This window comes from Carcharhinus amblyrhynchos, chromosome 6 (assembly GCF_965287045.1).
Source record: "Carcharhinus amblyrhynchos chromosome 6, sCarAmb.v2.hapA, whole genome shotgun sequence".
NCBI lineage: Eukaryota > Metazoa > Chordata > Chondrichthyes > Carcharhiniformes > Carcharhinidae > Carcharhinus > Carcharhinus amblyrhynchos.
The window spans coordinates 82,250,184-82,268,455 of NC_137329.1; the positions used below are offsets into that span (position 1 = coordinate 82,250,184).

The 18,272-nt window shown below is 41.5% G+C and overlaps 1 protein-coding gene across 6 annotated transcripts in view; it reads left to right on the forward strand.

Annotated features, from left to right (window-relative positions):
• Positions 1-18,272, forward strand: part of iqub (IQ motif and ubiquitin domain containing) — a 63,899-nt gene that overhangs the window by 42,800 nt on the left and 2,827 nt on the right. For all 6 annotated transcript variants that reach the window (XM_080190793.1, XM_080190792.1, XM_080190795.1 and 3 more), the window contains 3 exons: positions 250-425; positions 2,430-2,600; positions 12,205-12,381. In XM_080190793.1, the coding sequence (XP_080046919.1) occupies positions 250-425; positions 2,430-2,600; positions 12,205-12,381 (524 nt within the window). The remainder of the gene's footprint in view (positions 1-249; positions 426-2,429; positions 2,601-12,204; positions 12,382-18,272) is intronic.

An 18,272-nucleotide genomic window follows, 5' to 3' on the forward strand; every position in this document is an offset into this window, starting at 1 on the left:
GTTGCTGTTGGTGGCTTCAACACTGGTTTTCCTGCACAGTGCCGGCCTGCTGCTAGTTTCCAGGAAAATCTTGCCCCTTGTCTCAAGTCAGAGGCAGCATTCATTTTGAGTTCAAAATTCTAGCCCTGTTTTTGTTATCTTACATACTTGTTCTGATTATTTTATTTGATTATTTGTTGCTGGTGCTCATGCTTGCAGTGAGACTGAAAAATGAGATTGTCTTTATGTGCTCTGTCTATGTGTATTTAGTTTGGAAACAAGAGGAGCTGAGTAACATAAATCGTACCTTTACTGGACCTGAGAGAAAAGCAGCTCTGTACACACTCCTGGAACAAGAAGCGCAGCTCATTGCATCAATTTCTCGACACAAATTTGATGCTGCTAAGGAAACTGGACCAAAGCTAATTCAGAATCTTTTGAATAAGGTCAATGTTATTTTAATATGTTAAATAATTCAGTGCATAACCACATTATATTTATATTTCTTTGACCAATTAAAACAGTCAATTATTTGTCAGGAGTAGATGTATGGAAATTAGATATTTACTGAACTGTACCTTTGGTACCCCTTGTTGGAATAGTATAATAGCAAATAGCAAGAGGAAAAGATATTTTATCTAGAACTCTTGTTCTTGTTTGCAGGACCTATGGTCGTCATATTAATTTATGGGAAAATTACACTTTGTGAATTGGCTTCCCAGTTCAATTCCTTCAAAACATCCTGCACTAGCAGCAACCAGTTATACACATTGCACTGAATTTTTGCCCTCATATGGGGCGAGTACCCATATGAGGGCAAACTCACATCGCTAGCCAATGCATCAGTTTCCCGTTACCGTTCTATTTACAAGCCATTTTCCTAGATGCAGGATGAGGGTCACAAGTGTGAGTGGCGATTTCACCCAATTAAGGGGAGTTTAAAGCAATTGAGCCCTCTTCTCAGAAGCCAACTGGTTCCCAGTGATTCAGAGACCAGGCCAGTCGCCTAGAGATGGCCTGCTGGTGGCAGACTGGAGACAGTGCTCCAGGCAGGCTATGAAGGCCTCTCCGCTATTTTGGAGGATTTCCCCTCCATAATGGTGGCCCAGCTGCTGAGGACTTTTTTTTTAAATGAAATTTGAGTGCGGGTGTCTCAAGACACCTTTTCTCTCTCCCTTGAACTGCAGGCCTATGATTGAGCCTCTGTTTCAGGGAACGATCTGCCTGTCCTAATTTGAAAGCAAACATGTCTTCTGACCACTAATTGGTGATTTTTCTAGAATTGGCCAGTGGAGGGTCATGCCATTTAACCTTGGCGGCAGTTCTGACCCAAAACACAAAATCCTGCATTTGAAGTCCAAATTCCACAAGAACACTGTGTGGTTATGAACATAATATTTAAAATAAAATTCCCAAAGTATGCAAATTGAGAGTACTGGTTAAGTGGCACAGTTCATATTACCTCAGGTTAGAAATATGGTTCAATTGTTGTAATGAAATTTATTTTATCCATAGTACTTGTGAAAAATCGTCAGATTCACATTCCAAAAATTTGAAAAGTAATGATGTTTCTGTCTAAGCAGACTGAAATGGTGCTGATATCTATTCTTACATTAATCTTGCAAAAAATGTATTAATTTCTTATGATGTCAGCCAATCATCTTTCCAGCCTTGCGGCACGATGGCAGTACTGCTGCCTCAGAGTGTCAGGGATTCAGGTTCAAATCCTGGCTTGGGTCACTGCCTGTGCAGAGTTTGCACATTCTCCTTGTGTCTACATGGGTTTTCTCCAGGTGCTCCAGTTTCCTCCCACAGTCTGAAAGACGTGCTGGTTAGGTGCATTGGCCATTCTAAATTCTTCCTCAGTGTACCCAAAAAGGCACTGGAGTGTGGTGACGTGAGGATTTTCACAATAACTTCATTGTAGTGTTTATATAAACCTTCTTGTGACACTAATAAATAAATTTTATTCAGATGTGGAAAAGTATTGAGAAAGCTGAGATCTTCACCTTTGCAGCAATTACCATGTGGAAATAATGCTAAATTTTTCATTACCTACTATCTTAATAAGGACCTGGTCTTTTGTTACTTTCAATTTTCCTTCCTTATCAAACTTTTGTTACGTTATTTTCTTTGTTTCAGATGAAGTTTTTGCTAATTTATTGTTGATTATTGAAACAACCTTCAGCATTTTCACCTTTCAGCCTCAAAATATTGCTATTGTTTAATTAGGAATTTACATGAAAGAAATTATATCACATGTTTACTTCTCTACCAATAAACTAATTGCACTACTCTCATTCAAACCATTAAAATAATGTGATGGTATGCATCTTATAGACCACAAGGTGTCACCAAATTGGCTGTTTTCAATGTTTTATATTTTTTATAAAAGAAAGTACTTTCGTGCAAGCTGTGAAAATTGTTTTTGATATATTTAACTGTTGCAGTGTGCAGACCCCATAAGGTGGAAAGCATATGATGGGAGAGTCACAGAGATGGACACACCATTTACCATCCGGGCCAGAGAGCTACGTGATATTTACAACAGTATTAATATGAAATACCTCACCCAGGATGAGAGACTGGATGCTCTTTTAACATTAAAACACACAGTCAAGGTACTGAAGTGCTCAAAATAAATGCAGAACTGGTTATGTTGATGCCTAACGGACATTAAACTACAGATATTGGGCATTCTTTCTCAATTAAAAATTAAAGGCAAACCTGCATTTTTCTTTCCAGGAATGAACGGATAGGATGAGGTTGAAATGATGTTTTAAAAAAACGAATGGCTGTAGAATTGGATAACTGAAATTACCATCATTTCTCAGATGTATATTGAAATCAGGCTGGAAATATGTGCAGATGTTTAAAGTGGTTTTGCCTTAGACTTGGTTTGGAGCTAAATGCACTGCAACAGGCTTTGTTACTTTTATGCTACTAACTGACTTTATGCAATTGAGAAATAAATGCAAACATGAAAATTATTTACATGTTCTTTTTCAAAGATACGAAAGCCAAAGAAGCCTGCCCACGTAATTGTATTCAGCTTTTAATGTTCTTTGTTCTGATCTAACATTAAATGCAATTGTGCTACATTTTTACTGAATTGCTGTCAACCAGAAGAAATAATTTTCTCCTATTCACTCTCTGAAAACTCGTTTGTTAAATATTCTTTTTGTACAGAAGATCATAAGAAATAGAAGCAGGAGTTTATGGACTATTGAGCCTGCTTCATATTCCTTAATTCTCTAAGAGACCAGCGCCAGAATTTTACCACCCTGCCCGCCACAGGAATCAGAGTGGGTGAGGGGCAGACAATGGGAAAGTCTGTTGACCTCTGTTGGGATTTTATGGTTTTGGGACGAGCAAGGCCAAAAATCTATTTGTCTCGGCTTTAAATATATTCACTTATGAAACAATCACAACCCTCTGGGATAGAGAATTCAAAAGATTCACAACCCTCTGACTGAAGAAGCTCCTCCACGTCTCACTCCTAAATGGTCAGCCCCTTATCCAGAAACTGTGCTTCCGTGTACTAGATTCCCCTGTCTTCTCTTCCCAAACTCACTATCCACTCTGTCAACCCCATCAGAATCTTTTATGTTTCAATGAGATCACCTGTTGTTTTCCTAAATTCCAGAGAACATAGGCCCAATTTACTCACTCGCGCGTAATAGGACTGGCCTCTCATCCCGGGAACTAATCCAGTGAATCTTTGCTGTATAACTTACAATGTAAGTAAATCCTGCCTTAAATATGGAGACCAAAACTACCTACAATATTCTAGGTGTGATCTTACCAAAGCCCTGTACAATTGAAGAAAGGCATCATCATTCTTGTGCTCCAGTTCCCTCCCAATGAAAAGCAACATGCCATTTATCTTCCTAATTGCTTGCTGTAACTTTGTGTTCCTTGCATGTGTACACCCAAGCTGTGCTCCCTGTAATTCTTTTCCATCTGTGTGCAGAATAAATTTTGTTATCTGCACCAATATCAAGATATTGTACAAATGTGAGCCTCTAATTGAATTTAAATAATCTATATTTCATAAATTTTTAAAAAGTTACCAATGGATATGCAAGAAGTAGAAAATATATTAAAACAGTGGGTAATTAGTAAGTCGCAATGCTTAAGATGTTTAATGTGAAATCAAATAAAAAGAAAATGAACACGGCAAAATGTTAATGCATAGCGCAGGAATCTGCAACCTGTGTGATCATGTCCCTCAAAGCAGAAAAGGAGCCAAGAAATTGCTGTTGATCAATGTGTGTGGGTGACATGTCCTGAAGGGGCTAGCTGCCAAGATCACAGTGGGGGAAGCTATCAACTTCTCATTCTCTGGTAAATTTCAAATCTGTTCCACACTTTGGCTTCAAAGCCAGCTAATGATCTCCAAGTTATTTTTCGTCAGTATTCACACAGGAAAAAGTCAATGTAGTCGAGGAGAATACTGAGATACAGGCTTTTAGACTAGACGGGATTGAGGTACATAAGGAGGAGTTGTTAACAATTCTTGAAAGTATGAAAATAGATTAGTCCCCTGGTCCAGATGGGATTTACCCTTGGATTCTCTGGGAGGCTAGGGAGGAGATTGCAGAGCCTTTGGCTTTGATCTTCATGTCGTTATTGGCTACAGGTATAGTGCCTGAAGACTGGAAGATAGCAAATGTTGTCCCCTTGTTCAAGAAGGGGAATAGAGACCATCCTGGGAATTATAGATCAGTGAGCCTTACTACTGTTGTGGGCAAAGTTTTGGAAAGAATTATAAGGGATAGGATTTATAATCATCTAGAGAGAAATAAATTGATTAGGGATAGTCAACACGGTTTTGTGAAGGGTAGGTCGTACCTCACAAACCTTATCAAGGTTTTTGAAAAGATGACCAAAGAGGTGGATAAGGGTAAGGCAGTTGACGTGGTGTATATGGACTTTAGCAAAGCGTTTGATAAGGTTCCCCATGGTAGGCTACTGCAGAAAATGCAGATGCAAGGCACCGAGGGTGATTTAGCAGTTTGGACCAGGAATTGGCTAGCTGATAGAAGACAGAGGGTGGTGGTTGATGGGAAATATTCAACCTGGAGTTCAGTTACAAATGATGTACCTCAGGGATCTGTTTTGGGGTCACTGCTGTTTGTCATTTTTATAAATTACCTAGATGAGGGTGTAGAAGGATGGATTAGTAAATTTGCTGACGACACCAAAGTCGGAGGAGTTGTAGACAGTGAGGATGGATGTTACAGTTTGCAGAGGGATGTAGATAAGCTGCAGAGCTGGCTGAGAGGTGGCAAATGGAATTTAATGCAGAAAAGTGTGAGGTGATTCACTTTGGTAAGAGTAACAGGAGTACAGAATATAGGGCTAATGGAAGGACTCTTGGTAGTGTCGACGAGCAGAGAGATCTCGGTGTACAGGTGCATAGACCCCTGAAAGTTGGCACCCAGGTTGATAAGGTTGTTAAGAAGGCGTATAGTGTGTTCGTTTTTATTGGTAGAGGGATTGAATTTCGGAGCCGTGAGGTCGTGTTGCAACAGTACAAAACTCTGGTGCGACCGCACTTGCAGTATTGCATACAGTCCTGGTTGCTGCATTGTAAGAAGGATGTGGTGGCATTGGAAAGAATGCAGAGGAGGTTTACCAGGATGTTGCCTGGTATGGTGGGAAGGTCTTATGAGGAAAGGCTGAGGGACTTGAGGTTATTTTTGTTAGAGAGAAGAAGGTTAAGAGGTGACCTAATTGAGGCATACAAGATGATCAGAGGGTTAGATAGGGTGGATAGTGAGAGCCTTTTTCCTCGGATGGTGATGGCTAACACAAGGGGACATAGCTTTAAATTAAGGGGTGGTAATTATAGGACGGATATCAGAGGTAGGTTCTTTACTCAGAGGGTAGTAAGGGCGTGGAATGCCCTGCCTGCACAGTTGTGGACTCGCCAACTTTAAGGGCGTTCAAATGGTCAATGGATAGGCATATGGATAACATTGGAATAGATTAGGTTAGAGGGTCATTAGATTGGTTCCACTGGTCGGCGCAACATCGAGGGCCAAAGGGCCTGTACTGCGCTGTAATGTTCTATGTTGTATAAGTTCTGAAACAATCTCACAGCCACCCCTATCCCAGCCTTTTCACTTCCCAATGTGAATGGCCTTGCAGTTCTCCACCCGCTATGAGTAACAACCTGCGAGCTCTCATCACACCTCTCAGTCAGTCTTTATTAGTCTTTAGATACTTTCTGTGGAAGATAGAGGCTCTTCAGGGTAACTCTTTACTTACATTATTGAATAATGTTGGTAATTGTGATACAAATCTACATCATATACCCAACTATGCTGTACAATCAGAAGTTTGTTAGGTAACAATTATCCCTTTCAGCCTTGTGTTTCAATGCAAGTAATTAGTCACAGCCACACAATTCTGTAAATTCTCCGAACAGTGCATAATAACAGGCTTTGGGAGAAAATGGCATTAAAAAATAATTAAATCAAATCTAATGATCGCAACTCAACTTAAAAGCCCATCCCATAAAAATTCTGAGGACTTAAGGGGCAGAATTTTATAGTCCCCAGTGGCAGGTTTGCAGATAGAGGGCCCATTAAATTAAACATGTGGATGCCCTGCCCAACTCCAAACTGTAGGCATTTTTATACTAGTGCGTGTGATGCCTAATACGCTTGGGGGAATTCAAGGCTGGGGGAGACTTGGCAGGTCATCCTGCAAGGACCTTGGGGATGGCCCTTTTTCTAATCATGTGCCCCCTCTGAGAATGGATCTTTTTATAAAATATTTTGGGGAAATAATGTGTTATTCTGTAAAGAAATGTATGTGCCTGTGCACCAACATGCTATATATGGGGAAAGGTTAACTTGTCTGGGAGCATTGAGGGATGAAAGGAATGAAAATGTTAAATGCATGCATTTGTGATGGAACTATGATGAAGAGATTTAATAAGAAAATAAATAAAACTTTGAAATTTGCATTAGGAGATAGAGAGGGCCCTCATTTCTTTCAGCTGATAAAGTGAAGGTGAGGTTGAGAGGTTCTCTGGTTTGCTGTTATTAAGGCAATAACAGTTTTTCCTTGGGTAATATCATTGGATTTTTACAGTCAACTATCTATAAAGGAGTGTTGCCTGGAATATGTTTACTTGTGGATCTGACCAAGTAGAGAGTCTTTTGAGCGGAATGTTTAGTAAGACTGCTTTTAGCTGTGTAACTGTAACTTTGTTTACTTAAGCTTTCCTTTCTTCTTGTTATTAAATCTTTTATTTTTACTTTTAATTTTTTATATCCCAAACGTTTTCCTGGACTTCTTGCTGTTGTGATCAGTATGTTTTCATCTAGTTTGAAATACAAAAGAATACAAAAGAAAGGATATAGCCTATAAGCCAACTTTCCTTCTACAATTTGGTTTGCTCAGCAATTAGCTATTACGGTCATAATACCCCTCTTCGGATCTTCCTCCTCTGCCTCTCTGTCATTTTCTATCATCACCTCCAGACTCTACTTCCCTTACCTGTTGTAAGACAGCCCTGCACTTTTCAGGTCCTGCATTCTGGGATATAGAATCTGGTCATTGCTGCTGGGGCGACAGATCTGTTGACCAGTCACATTGCTCAGCAGCTTTCTGATGTACAACTTCCTGCTGAGTGAAGGGCAGAAGTCCTGTCTCCAGGCTATTAATGCTTCTCAACAAATAAAGGAAGAAAATAAAAATAAAAAATAAAGCAAGTAAATAAAGGAGAGTATTAAATTAAAAGCTGATGTGTTCAGAGTGGCTAAAAATAGTGGGCGATTAGAAGATTGGGAAAGATTTAAAAATCAACAAAGAATGACTAAGAGGGTGATAAAGAAAGGAAAGATAGAGTATGAAGCTAAACTAGCACTAAATATAAAAAAGGACAGTAAAAGTTTTTACAAATATATAAAGAAGAGGAGGCTGGCTAGAGTGAATGTTGGACCCTTGGAGGATGAGCGGGGGCATTTAGCAGTGGGCGATGAGGAAATGGCTAAGGCTTTGAATACGCTGGATTCCGGGGAGGTGCCGGAAGATTGGAAAACGGCTAATGTTACGCCGTTGTTTAAGAAGGGTGGCAGGCAAAAGGCAGGGAATTATAGGCCGGTTAGTTTAACGTCTGTTGTAGGTAAAATGTTAGAATCCGTGATCAAGGAGAAAATAGCGAGGCATCTTGAGGAGAATTGTTTGATAGAGCAGACGCAGCACGGTTTCGTTAAGGAGAAGTCGTGTCTGACGAATTTATTGGAGTTCTATGAGGATGTGTCTAGGGCGGTGGATAGAGGAGAGCCGGTGGATGTGGTCTTTCTTGATTTTCAGAAGGCGTTTGACAAGGTGCCTCACAAGAGGTTATTACAGAAGGTCAGGGGACATGGAGTTGGGGGTAGGGTGTTAGCGTGGATAGAGGATTGGTTGTCAAATAGGAGGCAGAGAGTGGGGGTCAATGGGTGCTATTCGGATTGGCGGTTGGTGACTAGTGGAGTGCTCCAGGGGTCGGTGCTGGGGCCTCAGCTATTTACCATTTATATAGATGATCTGGAGGAGGGAACTGAGTGTATGGTGTCGAAGTTTGCTGATGACACCAAGATTGGTGGAACGGCAAATTGTGCGGAGGGTGTGGAGAGTCTGCAGAAGGATCTAGAAAGGCTGGGCGAATGGGCCAGGAACTGGCAAATGGAATTTAACGTTGGCAAATGCGAGGTTGTCCACTTTGGTAGGAATAATGGTAGGAAGGACTATTACTTACGTGGTGAAAAACTGCAGCATGCGACGGTGCAGAGGGACCTCGGGGTCCTTGTGCATGAGTTGCAAAAACCCAGCCTGCAGGTGCAGCAGGTGGTCAGGAAGGCGAATGGGATGCTGGCCTTCATAGCGAGGGGGATTGAATATAAAAGTAGGGAGGTCTTGCTGCGGCTGTATAGGGCACTGGTGAGGCTGCAGCTGGAGTACTGTGTGCAGTTTTGGTCGCCGCACTTACGCAAGGATATTTTGGCCTTGGAGGGAGTGCAGAGGAGGTTTACTAGGCTGATACCGGAGTTGAGGGGGTTGAACTATGAGGAGAGGCTGAATAAACTAGGCTTGTACTCGTTAGAGTTTAGAAGAATGAGGGGAGATCTCATTGAGACATATAAGATGTTGAATGGGATGGATAGGATAGAGGTGGAGAGGCTCTTCCAGCTCAAAGGACAGTAGGACTAGAGGGCACAGCCTCAAGATAAAGGGGGGGCGGTTTAGAACGGAGTTGAGGAGGAACTTCTTCACTCAAAGGGTGGTGAATCTCTGGAATTCTCTGCCCGTTGAAGTGGTGGAGGCTGCCTCGCTCAATATTTTTAAGACGTGGGTTGATAGGTTTTTGATAGGCAAGGGGATTAAGGGTTATGGGGAGAGGGCGGGAATGTGGAACTGAGCCACGACAGATCAGCCATGATCTTATTGAATGGCGGGGCAGGCTCGAGGGGCTGGATGGCCTACTCCTGCTCCTATTTCTTATGTTCTTATGTCTTCACGGAGGAGGACACGAATAGTTTGTCGGATATTAAAGATAGAAGGATGGTAGGAGATGAGGGCCTAAATGAGATTACTATCACTAGAGAGGTAGTGCTTGATAGACTAATGGGACTGAAGGTGGACAAGTCCCCAGGACCTGATGGAATGCATCCCAGGGTTCTGAAAGAAATGGCAGAGGTGATAGTGGATGCCTTAGTAATTATTTATCAAAATTCGCTGGACTCTGGGGAAGTGCCGGAAGATTGGAAAACGGCTAATGCTACGCCGCTGTTTAAAAAATGTCGCAGACAAAAGGCAGGGAATTATAGGCCGGTTATTTTAACGTCTGTAGTTGGAAAAATGCTAGAATCCGTCATCAAAGAAGGAATAGCGAGGCACCTAGAAAAAATGGTTTGATCGAGCAGACGCAGCCCGGATTCGTTAAGGGGAAGTCGTGTTTGACGAATTTATTGGATTTCATTGAGGATGTGACTAGTGCGGTAGACAGAGGGGAACCAGAGGATGTGGTGTTTTTAGATTTCCAAAAGGCGTTTGATAAGGTGCCTCACAAAAGGTTGCTGCAGAAGGTTAGGTTGCACGGAGTTGGAGGTAAGGTGTTAGCGTGGATAGAGGATTGGCTGTCTAATAGGAAGCAGAGAGTTGGTATCAATGGGCGCTATTCTGGGTGGCGGTTGGTGACTAGTGGAGTGCTGCAGGGGTTGGTGCTGGGGCCTCAACTGTTTACCATTTATATAGATGATCTGGAGGAGGGAGCTGAGTGTAGGGTGATGAAATTTGCTGATGACACGAAGATGAGTGGAAAAGCAAATGGCATGGAGGATGTGGAAAGTCTGCAGAGAGATCTGGATAGGCTGAGTGAGTGGGCGAGGACCTGGCAGATGGAGTATAATGTTAGCAAGTGTGAGGTTATCCACTTTGGCAGAAATAATAGTGGGAGGGATTATCATTTAAAAGGCGGAAAGCTGCAGCATGCTACGGTGCAGAGGGACCTGGGGGTCCTTGTGCATGAGTTGCAAAAACCCAGTCTGCAGGTGATCAAGAAGGTGAATGGAATGTTGGCCTTTATAGCGAGGGGGATAGAATATAAAAGTAGGGAGGTCTTGCTGCAAGTGTTCAGGGTACTGGTGAGGCCGCAGCTGGAGTACTGTGTGCAGTTTTGGTCGCCACACTTGTGGAAGGATATATTGGCCTTGGAGGGAGTGCAGAGGAGGTTCACTCGGCTGATACCGGAGATGAGGGGGTTGGCCTATGAAGAGAGACGGAATAGACTGGGTCTGTACTTGTTGGAGTTTAGAAGGATGAGGGAGGATCTTAGAGACGTATAAGATAATGAAAGGGATGGTTAGGGTAGAGGTATTCTTCCCGCTTAGAAAGGATGGCAAGACTAGAGGACACAGCCTCAAGATAAGTGGGGGGGAGCAGTTTAGATCAGAGTTGAGGAGGAACTTCTTCACTCAAAGGGTGGTGAATCTCTGGAATTCTCTGCCCGTTGAAGTAGTGGAGGCTACCTCGCTAAATATAATTAAGTCACGGATAGATAGGTTTCTGATAGACAGGGGAATTAAGGGTAATGGGGAGAAAGCAGGAAAGTGGAACTGATCCACTTCAGATCAGCCATGATCTTATTGAATGGTGGGGCAGGCTCGAAGGGCTAGATGGCCTACTCCTGCTCCTATTATGTTCTTATGTTCTCAAGCCATTTAATGGCTGCAGGGCCATGACTGGCAGGAATATGTGTGGCTGTAATTCTTACATGTGTAGCACACAACAGATTGTTGTGCGACTACATCGGTGCATAGCTTAGAGGAACATCAGCATTTACATGTTTCACACCTTATCCACTATCCTATTCTCACTACCAGAATTGGATTTTCCAACTTGCCCATTCCACTAATGTGGTGATTGTCCCTTTTAAGGGCAACACAGTCCATGTGACCCTTACTCTGCTGTGTTGTCCTGAAGGGACAATCACCACAACTAAATTACCTGCTCTCCTGAAATCCTTCACAATCATCTTCACTGTTTGCCAAGACCTCAACTTCTGTGTCTTCAGCAAGTTGAGAGGTTTACCCTGTTCCCAAAACTACAAATCATACAAGGCAACACTCATTTGCCCTTGATATTTGCCTTCTAACCACCCAGGAATTTTTCACCCATGCTGCTCCATTTCTTCAAAGACCATGCATTTTCATTATCACTAACAAACGAAGAGAGTCCTCCTGCCAAATGTTGTTTGAACGCCATTTCAATACATCCCCTTTATCCAATTAGTCACCTCTTCAAACATAAGTCTTATCAAAATTTGTCAAGCACTACTTTCTTTAACAAATTGTACTGATTGTCTTTGATTTACCCAAACACATCTAAAAGCTCATTTAATTTATTGGGATCTTGCAGTGCAACAATTGGCCACCATGTTTCCTACATTACAAGAATGATTACATTTTAAAATACTACATTGGCTTTCATGAATATATAATTGAATGCAAGTGCTTTCTGTCTGGTTTATTCTTGTCTTCCTGTTTGAGCAAAGGTATTATGTTAATTATATTATATTCCCATGGCGCAATCTGAATTAAAATATTTCTGTTTGAATCTTTGAAAGCTTTACCTTGTTTATGCTTACATAATTTGATTTTTACAGTCAAGCCTTAAAAACAAATCACTCAAGCCTTAAAAACAAATTATCTTTTTTCTGTACAGGAACATGACTGTAAACTTACACAAGAGATTGTGGAATTGATTGACAGAGAGGCAGATCTTCTCATGAGACAAGTAAAGGAATCTTACCTGGAAGGACTCCGACAGAGAATATCAACACTCTTTCTTCAGTATATCAAAACACCAACATTTAACCCAGAAATTGCCAGATTCCTTCAGGTACAAAGAAGTCCAATTTGTTTTTAATCAGCAAGGGTCAATTCTGATGTGAACATTTCTGCACTTGGTATCTCGTATCGTTACAAAAATGATCCCATTTGCTGCACTTCCCACCGTCTGGTGAGAAGCAAGAATCTTATACACTGGGTTTTTTCAGAGTTGCGTGCACCCACTGATTCTGTATCAGGCTTCATTATACATGCATAGTGAGCTTTTAGGGAGAGTCAGCATGAACTTATGAATGACAGATCATGTCTCAGTAATCCAGCTATTTTTTTGTGTGGGGATCACTAACATAATGGATAAGAGAGCAACTATTGAAGTTTTCTTCCAGAAAATCTTTTGCAACATTCCACCCAACAATTTATTCACAAAAATAAAAGCACATGGAATTGAATGTTACCTTGTGACATGAGTTGGTAATTGGTTGGGAGGTAGGTGACAAAGGATAGAGATAAAGGGAACATGCTCTGATTGACAGAATGTAACCAGTAGTGCTTGCCAGGGATCATACTCAGGCTTCAGAATTGCATCATTAAAAAATCAGTAACTTGTGGAGGAAGAATTAAATTCTATATTCATGTTTCATGCCGGTTAGTTATGAAGCAGAGTAAATTGTGCAGGTGGGAGCAGGAAATTTCATAAGCTCAGTGACGAATGATCAAAATGTTGGAAGATTAAATTTTTTGTGAGGCCTCCAGTTTGAATCCAAAAAACACAAATCATACTTTCTTGTTGCTGGGAGACTAGGAACTGTGGAGGGCAAAGACATTTATGTGTTCAAAAATCAATAAGAAGCAAACTAGTGCACAGACACAAGCAGTAATCAAAAAGATTGAGGACAAGGGTACCTTGATTCCAAAAGCCTTGCTACTTGGGAAACACCAAGAAGGAGCACAGGATTAGGAAATTAACCATAGTGACAAAGGTATAAAAAAAACGAATTACTTAAAAGAAGACAAATTAGATTTAATTTCTTTCTTCATTCAGAATTTTTTTCGTCCTGTGTACATACATTAAGGTGTCAACAAATTATCTGTTTTACATTATTCCAAATGAAACATATGGCAGAATGTTGCTAAAAATGGTAAAATGTTAGGATCTGACTGAAAATTTTTAGTTGGATATCATGGAGCATAAATAGGTTGAATGACAGATCTCCTTTTCTTTCGGGGTTTTCCTGTTTTTCTGATATCTTGTAATCAAGGTAGCAGCTGGTCACAGAATTGTTACAGAGCAGAATGAGGCCATTCAGTCCACTGTGTCTACACTGAGTCTCCAAATGGCGTGGTATTTTTCTTCTGATTTTTCCCTGTACCCTTACGCATTGTTTCTATCCAAATAATCATCTAATACACACTTGGATGCCCTGACTGAACCTGCAGGCAGTGCATTCCAGCCCTGAACCACTCGTTCTGTGAAATTGTTTTTTCCTCACATCACATTTGCTTCTTTTGCAAATCACTTCAAATCTGTAACTTCTCATTCTCAATCCTTTTCTGAGTCGGAACAGTTTCTCCCTATTCAATCTGGCTAGGCCCTCATGATTTTGAGTATTACAGTCAAATCTCCTCGTAGCTGCCTCTTCTCTAAAGAAAACTATCCCAACTTCTCCAATCTATCCTCATAACTGAAGTTTCTCATCCCTGGAACCATTCTTGTAAATCTCTTCTGCACTTTCTTCAATGTGTTCACATCCTTTCTATAGTGTGGCACCCAGAATTGTACACAGTATTCCAGCTGAGGCAGAACTAGTGTTGTATAAATTCAGCATAACTTAGAACCATAGAACCATAGAAGATTACAGCTCAGAAACAGGCCTTTTGGCCCTTCTTGTCTATGCCAAACCATTTTTTGCCTAGTCCCACTGACCTGCACTTGGACCATATCCCACCACACCCCTCTCATCCATGAACCCGTCCAAGTTTTTCTTAAATGTTAAAAGTGTTTACCACTTTATCCGGCAGCTCATTCCACACTTCCACTACTCTCTGCGTGAAGAAGCCCCCCCTAATATTCCCTTTAAACTTTTCTCCTTTCACCCTTAACCCATGCCGTCTGTTTTTTTTCTCCCCTAGCCTCAGTGAAAAAGCCTGCTTGCATTCACTCTACCTATACCCATCAAAATCTTATACACCCCTATCAAATCTCCCCTCATTCTTCTATGCTCCAGGAAATAAAGCCCTAACCTATTCAATCTCTCTCTGTAACTCAGCTTCTCAAGTCCCGGCAACACCCTTGTGAACCTTCTCTGCACTCTTTCAGCCTTATTTACATCCTTCCTGTAACTAGGTGACCAAAACTCTAAACTCTAAACAATACTCTAAATTTGGCCTCACCAATGCCTTTTACAACCTTAACATAACACTCCAATTTTTATACTCGATACTCTGATTTATAAAGGCCAATGTACCAAAAGCACTCTTTATGACCCAGTGACGTCACTTTTAGGGAATTCTGTACCTGTATTCCCAGATCCCTCTGTTCAACTGCACTGTTCAGAATCCTACCATTCACGCTGTATGTTCTATTTTGGTTTGTCCTTTCAAAGTGCAGTACCTCACACTTGTCTGTGATAAATTCTATTTGCCATTTTTCAGCCCATTTTTCTAGTTGGTCCAAATCCCTCTGCAAGCTTTGAAAACCTTCCTCACTGTCCACTACACCTCCAATCTTTGTATCATCAGCAAATTTGTTGATCCAATTTACCACATTATCATCCAGATCATTGATATAGATGACAGACTACAATGGACCCAACACTGATCCGTGCGGCACACCACTAGTCACAGGCCTCCACTCAGAGAAGCAATCCTCCACAACCACTCTCTGGCTTCTTCCACTGAGCCAGTGTCTGATCCAATTTACTACCTCCCCATGTATATATACCTAGCGACTGAACCTTCCTAACTAACCTCCCATAGGGACCTTGTCAGAAGCCTTGCTGAAATCCAGGTAGACAACATCCACCGCCTTCCCATCATCCACTTTCCTGATAACCTCCTCAAAAACTCTAATAGATTGGTCAAACATGACCTACCACACACAGAGCCATGTTGACTCTCCCTAATAAGTCCCTGTCTATCCAAATGTTTATAGATCCTATCCTTTATCACACTTTCCAATTACTTGCCCACCACAAACGTCAAACTTACTGGTCTATAATTTCCCGGATTTCTTTTGGAACCTTTTTTAAACAACGGAAGAACATGAGCCACCCTCCAATCATCCGGCACCTCCCCTGTGAATATTGACATTTTAAATATGTCTGCTAGGGTCCCTGCAAATTCAACACCAGCCTCCCTAAGGTCTGTGGGAATACCCTGTCCGGTCCTGGGGATTCATCCACTCTGATTTGCCTCAAGACAGCCAGCACCTCCTCCCCTTTAATCTGTAAAGGTTCCATGACCTCCCTACCTGTTTGCCCTATTTCCGTAGACTCCATGCTCGTTTCTCAGTAAATACGGATGCAAAAAACCCATTTAGTATCTCCCCCATCCATTTTGGTTCCATACACCGTCTACCACTCTGGTCTTCAACAGGACCAATTTTATCCCTCACTATCCTTTTGCTCCTTACATACCTATAGAAGCTCTTTGGATTTTCCTTCACTCTGTCTGCCAAAGCAACCTCATGTCTTCTTTAGCCCTCCTGATTTCCCTCTTAAGTAGCTTCTTGCACTTTTTATACTCCTTGAGCATCTGATCTGTTCCTTGCTGCCTGTACATTTCATACAGCTCTCTCCTCCTCTTAATCAGTGTTACAATCTCCCTCGAGAACCAAGGTTCCTTATTCCTATTTACTTTGCCTTTAATCCTGACAGGAACATACAAATTCTGCACTCTCAAAATTTCTCCTTGGAAGGCCTCCCAGTTTCCATTTATACCCTTACCAGAGAACAGCCTGTGCCAATCCACACTTCCCATTTCATCAAATTTGGCATTTTTCCAGTTCAGAACTTCAACCCGAGGACCAGATCTATCCTTATCCATGATCAGGTTGAAACTACTGGCATTATGGTCACTGGATCCAAAGTGTTCCCTCACACTTACATCCATCACCTGCCCTAACTCATTTCCCAATAGAAGATCCAATATCGCATCCTCTCTAGTTGGCACCTCTATATACTGATGTAGAAAATTCTCCTGAACACATTTTACGAACCCTACCCCATCTAAACCTTTAACAGTATGCAAGTCCCAATCTATATGTGGAAAATTAAAATCCCCTACTGTCACAACTTTGTGTTTCTTGCAGTTGTCAGTTATCTTGCTGCTGATTTACTCTTCCAATTCTCGCTGACTATAGGGTGGCCTATAATACAATCCCCTGATGTGGTCATACCTTTCCTGTTCCTCAGCTCCACCCATAGGGTCTCTGTAGACAAGTTCCTTAATCTATCCTGCCTGAGTACTGCTGTAACATTTTCCCTGACCAACAATGCCACCACCACCACCACTACAAACCTCCCTCCCCACTTATCCCTCTGCTTCTATCCCGCCTGAAACATTGGAACCCTGGAACATTGAGCTGCCAGTCCTGCCCCTCCTGTAGCCAAGTTTCACGAATGGCTATAATGTCATATTTCCACGTGGCAATCCGTGCCTTCCCCACAATACTGGCATTGAAATAGACACACCTCAAAAGATTATTTCCACCAGACTCAACCCTTCCATTTGTGATTTTGCTTGACCTAACCCCCGCTCCACTATCTGCTCTGGCACTCTGGTTCCTATCCCCCTGCAAATCTAGTTTAAACGCTCCCCGATAACACTAGCAAACCTCCCTGCAAGTATATTGGTCCCCTTGTAGTTTAGGTGTAACCCGTCTCTCTTGTATTGGTTCCATCTGCCCCAGAAGAGGTCCCAATGATCCAAGAATCGGAAACCCTGCCCCCTGCACCAGTTCTTCAGCCACGTGTTCATCCGTCCAAGCATCCTACTCTTACCCGCACTGGCACGTAGTACAGGTAGCAATCTTGAGATTGTACTCCTCCTTGTAACTTGTATTTTATGCCACATTAATAAAGCCTAGTATACTGTATGCTTTATTACCTGTTTTCTCCAGCCATCCTAACACCTTTATTGATTTATGCACATGTACATCTGCTTCTGTACCCCCTTAAGAATTGTCCCCCTTATTTTCTACTGATTGTCAATATTCATCTGACCAAAATGCATCACATCACTCTTCTCCACATTGATCTTCATCATTTCACCTTCGAAACAATAAATCAGCTCCTTATCTACTAACATAAGAAAGAATAAGCTAAAAATACAATCTCCCTAAAATATTTTTTAAAAATTGGTATTTTTAGTTAATATTTAAAATATTGATGCAGCTTGCCTTTAATGCCTGGTATGAATGAATGGAAGTAACTCGAGTTGCTAATTCCATTTGAATTTTGTCCATATCAATTTCTAATAGTTATCATGTGAGATTGAGTTGTTCCCTAGAATTAATTTGTAGCAGGGCATCCATGTAGTCGAAACCTTTTAACTTATTAACAGTATAACAGAATTGATATTGTCCACATCAACAGTGCAAATAGATCATAAAATATAATGATCTGTCAATATCATTTGCAGGACTTGGGTTGGTTGCACTGACCCAGATTATTAATTAGACAAATGGTGGAGTTCTAGCTGGGGGAATTGATGGGGTCAGAAATGCCACAAGATTCAGACACACAAAAATCTTGTCCCTTATGCCCTGCACAACAAATTCTACCTCAAGGTGCAAAACAGAAGGTGCTACTTTCGGCTAGACCTGGCAGCAGTTTTGGTGCATTCCTGAGTTCTCCTGCACATCTTTCCTTATATTCCTCTGACAACCTAACATGACATAACTGCTGAAAGCAGACTTAGATAACATTCTTCGATGAAAGTGGG